The 8,702-nt window shown below is 36.4% G+C and overlaps 1 protein-coding gene across 1 annotated transcript; it reads left to right on the top strand.

Annotated features, from left to right (window-relative positions):
• The first annotated feature begins 3,438 nt into the window (after nt 1-3,438).
• Nucleotides 3,439-4,572, top strand: LOC110007970 (high-affinity nitrate transporter-activating protein 2.1). Its single transcript, XM_020672568.2, has 2 exons — nt 3,439-3,746; nt 3,901-4,572. Exons 1-2 carry the CDS (start codon nt 3,620-3,622, stop codon nt 4,389-4,391), a joined length of 618 nt encoding a protein of 205 aa, XP_020528227.1. The 5' UTR covers nt 3,439-3,619; the 3' UTR covers nt 4,392-4,572.
• Nucleotides 4,573-8,702: the final 4,130 nt, after the last annotated feature.

Below are 8,702 nucleotides of genomic sequence, written 5' to 3'. Positions count from 1 at the left end.
ATACTATGATGGGTGACCTACTCAAAAGTACTTTTTGTATTTTAATGAAGGAAAAAGTTTATACAAGGTGTCAACCTTGTATAGGTAAGGTCCACCAAAAACCCCCATTAGATAAAATTGTTTTAATGTTGGAAAACCTTCAAATTCATCATCTTGATCTCGAGATTCGTAGACATGAAAAAAATGTTTTTATTTTTGAAAGTAGTTCATTTTTTAACACATCATCTAGACCGTCCATTTTCAAGATTTTTAAGTGTGTATAGATCTCTACACCACTATTATAAAATTTTAAATTCCATAATTAGGGGCAACAATTGATTTTCATATCCTCGCAAGGCTTTGTGGCACCGAAATTACTAAATTACATTTTTGGAGTATTGCTGAGGTGCACCTTACTTTAATATTATAAGGTCGGCACCTTATAAAAATATCAACTTTTAATGAATGTTCAAGAAAGAGAGAGACGGAGAGAGTGGTTGGTGCAAGTGGAACGATGCTTGGAAAAGATTGCATCTAATTATAGCTCTTGTTGCACTATTTTTTTTTTTTGGGAGTGGTTTATGTAAGGTTGCAACTTTAAACAATCCAACTAAAGCGCACCTTCAAATTTTATCATAACATTGTAATTTTAGTGTAAAAAGTTTATGATTATATGAAAATCTATTTTCATATCTAATTATAAAATTTTAAACTCCAGAAAGATTAAAATCAAGTAGATCTATAAACATATGAAAATCTTGAAAATGGACAGTTTAGATAATGAGTTGCAAGATACATGATTTCTAGGACTAGAAATATTTTTTTTTTATATTCATACATCTCGATGCTGAGATGATCAATTAGAGAGTTTTTCAACATTAAACAACTTTTTCTGATGGATTTTTAAGGTGCATATTTAATTCTACATTTTAAGGTTGCAACCTTATATAAACTTGTTTTTTTTTTGGTTTTTTTTTTCTTTCTTTGAGGGTATGCCAGTTAGGTTTGACAAATAGGATGAAACTAAGGCTGTTAAGGGGCCGGGCCGAGCCCTCCCCGATAAGGCGAGTTCAGGGCTTGAAAATAATTTAAATTTTAGTCGAAACCTGAAGTCTTGCCTGCCAGACCCGATCGATAAATCAGGCAATGTGGCTGGGCCTATTATAAATGTACGAAAATTTTCACTTCAAAAAGTTTATGAAAAATTTTGGGCTAGCAAGGCCTACCAAAGCCCAGAATGAACTTTAGCGTGTGCTCAGCTGGAAGCTGCCCGGCCCAAAAGACCACTTTGCAAGCCGTGTTTTCCCATCATTGGGCTATGCCAAAGGCCTGGTTGACCTTTGGGACAGCGATTGGAAATATGTAATACTAAGCGATATGGCAAATTGAGCTCATGAATACCCTACCAAATTACCAAATCCGTGTTTATGCCTCGCGAGTCCCATCACACTACACTTTGGGTGTGACTATGAAGCCTAAAATGTGATTGATCTGTGGAACCTTTAGTGCGTCACTCTTTCTAGGGTGGAAACGGGTCGGATCCGGCCTGGCCGGAGCCAGAATCGATGGGGATCACTTGAACCGTAATTGATTATGGGTGACCCGCATCCGACCTGGAAATCAATTTTTACATTAAAAAAAATATATTTAACTCACAAAACAAAGATATGGACTACCAGACCTAGAGTCACTACCTGGACCTGGACCTGGACCCAAATCCGAACCCGAATTGGGTTCAAGCTATTGGACTTGGATCCAACCCATCAGGTCCAACCCCCGGACTTATATCTAGACTAGGGGTGGGGCTACCGGTCGGGTCTTGGGCCCACGGGTCCCAATTGCCACCCCTTAACTCTTTTTTTTTGTGTGTTTTTTTCTTTTGGGTCTTGAAGCCTTTGTACCCATTGTTTCTATGTATTTTATATTTTCCTGATGAAATCTCATTAACATCCAAAAAAAAAAAGAAAAAAAAGAGAAAAAGATTCGGGAAGAGGTAAAGGAACGGTGGCATATAGGAGGCGATACAGATGGTACCCTTTGGTGGAGGCAAACGAAAGAATGAATAAGTCAATCAATAAACTACTCATTTAAGAACTAAGCAACCAAATTTTAAAATCAAGGAAAACTCCCGATCACGAAACTAATGGAGCATAATGAGAGAGAGAGAGAGGTGGAAGCCATGGCCCCATTTAAATAATGGAGATTCGAGAAGAAACCAAGTATATTGCTCTCATGATACAATTTTTTAAGAAGAATCACCAAACATAATATTCTTCCAATATTCTACTTCAAGTTCATAATTCTTAAGAATCCACGAGGGCATCTAAATCCTTAATGGATAAGTATATCAGGGAATAGTTAATCGAGGTCCTGTTCAAATTTTCTCCTCTTTCACAGATTTAATTTAGCGATAGATTTAGGATCCCAAGTTACTCCAAATGCATTTCCCCTATGGACCCCTGATATGGCAGTTCAAAAAATGGTACAGCTGATGATATGCAAGTAATTTAAATAAATGATTAAAAACTGAAGATTAATAGTCTAGTTTAGTGCTAAAATATATTTTTCTTTAGAAATTCATAGTCCTGGCGGTCGAGATTGTGTACTAGTAAAATCTCAAGTCGAAAATCATCTCTAAGATGGATATTTGAAGGAGACTGAGCCTTTCGAATAAGTATGTTGGCTAATTCATTAAAACCTTGTCCAATATAACATAATCGATGTGGTCATGGTAACGACATTATCATTAGGGGTGGCAATGAGCCAGGGCGCCGGCCTGGTATGCCCGACCCTAAAAAATAGGGCATGGGCCACAAAAAATGTGTCCCAAAGATAGGACCAGGGCTGAGGGTAGGATTGGGTTGCGCTTGGGCTAAGGCTGACCCGGCCCGTTGCTCGCCCTATTAGCCTAGCCGGGAACTTTTTTTGTTTCCTTCCATTTTTTTGATTTTATTTGACCTGGACTTACTAGGCTAGGGTCGGGCCAAGGTCAAGGCCTTTTTGCCCAGGTTAGGCTAGGTCAGGCTTGGGCGAGCTCTATGGGGACTAGGGCCAGGTCAAACTTGGGCCAGCTCTATGGGGACTAGGCCCAAGGCTGGCCCGGCCTGTTGGTAGCCCTAAGTGAAGGGTGGAAGGGGAGGGTGGAGACCCCAAATTACCGAGATATTTAGTGGAACCCACTCCATCATCATCCTCCAACCCATTGAATGGAGGGTGATAACCTCATGGTCATTACCCCTAATGTCACCATATGGATCACATTGTGATCCCCTATGTAGTTGTGTACTGACTTTGATATTTATTTCACTAAGTCCAGTTGTTGCCTCGTAGATGGCTCTTCAAGTGAGTCAAGGGCCATGGCCTCAAATTAATTTAATTTGACCCCTCTTTTGCTCAATTTTCACATTGTAATCTATTGAGACATAAAGGGCACAAGTTGTGGGCCTTTTGGCGTTTCCAATGGCCTGATGGCTCCTAAACAAGCGTTGGGTTTGACTTTCTGCATTTGCATGTGTCTCGATGTCTCAACATCTATAAAATCACATATTTTATCTCCTACACAATCATCAAACACATCTGCAAATTCTAGGTTTATTTTCTTCTCTTCATTTTTGGGATTAAAGCACTTGGTCTTTTCTCAATGGTAACAAAGAATGTGATATGCTTCCCTTTTCTCCTCTTCTTCACTGGTTATGCAGCAGGAGAGGTCCTCTTCTCAACACTCAACCCCACTCTTGTGGTTCAAGCATCTCCCAAAGCTGGGAATGGTGAGAAACCTCTCTCTCTCTCCCCAAATTCTTATTTTCTTTCTCCCAAATGACCTCTAATTTGGGGGTTGATTTCAACCTCATTCTTAATTCGGCTTTTTCTCTCTGAACATATGGCAGTTCCTAATCCAAATTTTCTTAATTCTTTTCGCAGTTTTAAATGTGGGTGAGGATCACATAACTGTGACATGGTCCTTGAACCAGTCTCTGCCTCATGGAACAGACCAACAATATAAGAGGATAACGATTAAGCTGTGCTATGCACCTTTGAGCCAAAAGGACAGGGCATGGAGGAAGACAGTGGATGATATGAAGAAAGATAAGACATGCCAATTCAAGATAGCAGCTCAACCTTACAACCCCAACAACTCAACAGTCACCGTCTCTTGGCTCATAGAGAGAGATATTCCTACTGCTACTTATTTCATTAGAGCTTATGCCTCGGATTCTCAAGACAATAAATTGGCCTATGGCCAAACCACCAACAAGAACAAGACCACTAATCTCTTTGAAATTCAAGGCATTACCGGTAGACATGCTTCTCTCGACATCGCAGCTGCTTGCTTCTCCGCCTTTTCGGTGTTCTCTCTCTTTGGCTTCTTCATTAGGGAGAAGTGGGCTGCGAAGCGCGCACAAAAGAAGTGAGAGAGGTAAAGGGACCATAAGAATTAGGGGTTGTTTGTACAATTTGTTGCTGCTTATGTTTCTATTGACTTTCATGGAGATAGAGAGAGGTTTCCTAACGATGTTTGAGAAGCGTGCTTGAGATAAATCAAACCTTTGTCACTAAAATACTGTTTAGTTTAGTGATGGGTGGTTCAAAATCTGTGATCTGTGTTCAAATCTCTCTCTTTCTCTCTGTTATTTCACAAGCTCTCTGTTTTCTTGAATGTTAGCTCATGAGCGCTCTCTTTCTCTCTGATGGCTCAAAAGTAATGGCCTGTGTGCAAGTTTCTCTCTCCCCTCTCTCTGTGTAAATCTCTCTCTCTCTCTCTCCTATTGTCCAAGGTTTGACCTCTTCTTAAAACAATGGATGGAGTGACGTATGATTCCAGCCAGCGCCCATTAATAATTAGATTGCTTCAATCTTTAACTCAACCGCCATTCCAACCATCTTAATTCTTCTTTATTTCGAAGCATCGTCATCGTTGCTTTAAAATCCGGTGATCCAGCTAGCTCGAGAATAATCGATCCCTACCAGGAATTGACCAGAACCACTTCCCGGCCAGCCCCCTTCCTAAAACCCCTACTTTTGAAATTGTTATTTTTAAAACTTAAATGACGTTTTCTTAGCCATCTTTACATCACGACGTCATAACTTCTAGAGAATATCTCCAAAATTAACTTTGCGGACGTTCTACAATCAATATTTTTAGTATTACACTCTCAATCCAGTTAATATTTTTTCTTGTTTTTATCAAGTTAAAAAAAAAATCTTTTTAAAAATTAACCTACTCTTTCTCTTTTTTTTTCTCTTTCTCTCCGTCCTTTCTCTTGAAAGAGAATTGAGAGTGGGTGCAGAGCAAGCAAAGAGCGGGTAGAGAGAGAAAAAAAAAATAGAGAAAAAAGAAAAAACGAGAGAGAGGGGAAAGGTAGTTTAGTATTTAAAAGATTTACTTTTATCTTGTAGTAAAAAAGAAAAAAATAACGGGTTAAGAGTATGATATTAAAAGTATTAAAGGATAAAATATTTATTTTGAGGAATATCTATAATTTCTCATAACTTTTATTTTAATTTTAAATTTTTTATTTTTAAATACTCTCCTAAATCATCAATTCTGAAGATCGGAATTTTGTGAATGTGGTGGCTGTTTTTTAATGGACCCCAGAAGGAGGAAGGAGTGAATAAATTCTAGAGTGGCTTTTTATTGATTGACTAATTTGGTGTTGAATATAATACGTGGAGGCGTGTTAGCCTCTCTCCACCGCATACATTCCTTTACAACCTTTTTGTCTCCATCTCTCTAAAAGTGGAGGTAGCTATAGCTTCCCTTTTCCATTCTCTATGATGAAGATAGTTACCTTATTTGCATACTACTCTATTAAATGTACCTTATTTGCAAACTATGTCCACTTTTCCTTGATTAGTGAACATTTGGGCACTCACTAGATGTTACATATGTTACAAGGGGATCCTCAAATGGGCCAAATTGTTATTTTCTGAATTTAGAAGCGCTTTTCAAATTAGATAGCCGGTGTTACATATGCAGTGTTCGAAACCACGACTCGGGCTGAGTACTAAGCCCATGTTTTAATCGAGTACCCAGAATCTGACTTACTTTGCCCAAATAGGGCTGAGTACTATAACAGCAAAAAATGCTAAAAAAATTATGACAATGGGAAAAATATATCTAAAGTAAATTTAAATAAAGGGTGCTGTTTGTATAAAGCTGAGGCTCCGAACAATCAAAGTAAAGCGCACCTTCAAATGTTGTCGAAAAATGTAGTTTCGCTACTGGAGATCTTTGTGGTAGCTTTAAAATATATTTTCATATTTCATTATAAAATTTAAAGCTTAAAAAATAGTATAGACTGAGCAGATATATGAAAACTTCAAAATCTTGAAAATTGACGGTCCAAAAATGTGTTACAAGATGCATTATTTGAAAAATTTGAAATCCATTTTTTCTCATGTCCGTACATCTTGATGTCAAGATGATCATTTAGAGGATATTTGGACATCAAAACAACCTCTTCTAGTGAAATTTTTGAGGAGGCTTCTAATTTGATTGTTTAGAGCCTCAACTCTACATAAACATTTTCCTTAGATAAAACACATCTAAATAAGTTAAAAAAGGAGTAAAACAATACATTTTGAAAAATCAATTTGTGTCAAGAGGTATTTTTAAATTTTTTAAAAAATACGTGAAAATGTAAAATAAGTATTCATGGCCAAAATACTTATTTAATTTTCGCCAAAATGATATAAAACATAAACAAAATGGTACATATAGATTTCTTATTTTTTGAAGATTTTTTATATTTTTTATTTTTTTAAAATCCCAGAGTGGGACTCGGGACTACTTGGGCTCGGCCATTTCCCAAACCCGATTAACTTGGCCAAAATCGAAGCTGACTCAGCCGATTTTTGAAACAGTGCTCCATTGCATGTTGGCGTGGGGAGCAAATGTAGGCTTGGATCATTCATCCTATGTTTTCTATGGGCATAATGATTGTACAATCACAGTTGCTTCTTTGGAATGTATGAAAAGGTAATGTCTCAGGAAGGAATCACGGAGCTTTATCAATGACTTGAGCACTGTTATTAATGGAATCGATGATGTCAGGAACCATGTCTTTCCCATTTATGTCACTTTTTCATTCAATTTTGTATCTTTTAATTTTCAATTTGTTTTATTTCCATAGAATTGCAGACCCCTAGGATTCAAGTCCGTTGTTTGGAGTACTTGGTGATAGCGGGTAACCCATCTAAAGTAGAAAGCCCAATTCGATCCTAAAGCCTATATCTCTTTTTTCTTTTTATATATAAACATTACTAAAGGGTGCGGTTTCTATAAGATTGACTTAAACAATCCAATTAAAGAGCATCTTAAAATTTTATTATAACATGTAATTTTGTTGCAAAAAAATTCTTAGTATTATCTTATAATCTATTTTCATACCTAATTAGAAAATTTTAAATTTCAAAAATAGTTAAAATCAAGTAGATCTATAAATATATGAAAATCCTGAAAATGGACAGTCTAGATAATATGCTCCAAGATACACTATTTCCGATATTTAATTTTTTTTTTTTTTTCCTATAATAATAGATCTAGATGTCGAGATGATTGATTAGAGGGCTTTTGAACATTAAAACAACATTTCCAATAGATTTTTGAGATGCATATGTGATTCTACATTTTAAGGTTGCAACCTTATATAAACTTTTCCCTTACTAAAATCTTATTCTCTTTTTCCTTTTTATAAATGAACGTTACTAAAAAGAATCATAGTATCATGATTCCAGCGGATCATGTGCTTAGCTAGTTGGAAACAAAATAGACAAGTAAAAACCATAATACGGGTATAAGAAATCAAGCATAAAAACACACATACCATAATAACATAATGATTTATATTTTTCATCCTAAAGAGACCACATACATGGCATAGCAAACTAAAATCTAATTTATTGTTGATAGTTACATGAGGCATTTTGGAACAATGTTTGACCTCCTTGACCCTAAACACAACTCAATATAGTAACCCTTTTAGGCCAATCTCCCGATTGACATTATTCACCAATCTCCCATCTCTATTCAACAACTAAAGTATTGTCCATAAAGATAACCTTGAGATTAAATAAGACTTTCTATCACTAGAAGTGGATAGATAACACATGAAATATTTATGGGGGCCACTTGTCTATAATAAACGGTCTCTCACTCTGCAGGAGTTATCATTGCAAAGTTTGTCTCTAGAAAGCTCATTTCTCTCTATGTAGAGGAATTGCCTCTCTATGCAAGAGACCCATGTTCTCTCTCTAAACCCACATTTTCCACATGGTGACTCCAAAGACACCACAAATAGTCTTTCCCATTCATTTTATATAGATAAGGTAAGGAATCCTATACTATATAGGAAACTTCCCTTAGCTATCACATATATCTAAAAAACAAAGAGATATTGTTGGACTCTAATTTTCATTACATAATCTTAACCTTACTTATGCTAAGATTTTTATTGGGTGATAATTTTGCTTGTGGTAATTTTGCTAATCGCTGGTCTGAAATTTCTACATTTGATAGTGAAATCATACTCATCATGCCACCATCCATGAGATAGCTTTATGATTTCTTCGTTTTTGCAAAATAAATCCTTTTGTCATTCTTGCAGTAAAGATTATGCTTATTTATTATATTTCTCCACCTCAAACAAAAAGCTCACGTATTTCACCGTGTTTTGTTCGACTAAATGCACAACGCAAGCCTTGTAATAGACCATACATTCTAA

Source organism: Amborella trichopoda, chromosome 6, assembly GCF_054954075.1.
Source record: "Amborella trichopoda isolate Santa Cruz 75 chromosome 6, AtrichopodaSantaCruz75HAP2 v2.0, whole genome shotgun sequence".
Taxonomy (NCBI): Eukaryota; Viridiplantae; Streptophyta; class Magnoliopsida; order Amborellales; family Amborellaceae; genus Amborella; species Amborella trichopoda.
This window is presented reverse-complemented; position numbering and strand designations above follow the sequence as displayed.

Excerpts from the sequence above, each read along its gene's own strand:
- LOC110007970 (XM_020672568.2), top strand. The coding sequence starts at position 3,620 with ATGGTAACAAAGAATGTGATATGCTTCCCTTTTCTCCTCTTCTTCACT. Across the intron at positions 3,747-3,900 it reads ATCTCCCAAAGCTGGGAATG|TTTTAAATGTGGGTGAGGAT; the intron begins GTGAGAAACCTC and ends TTCTTTTCGCAG.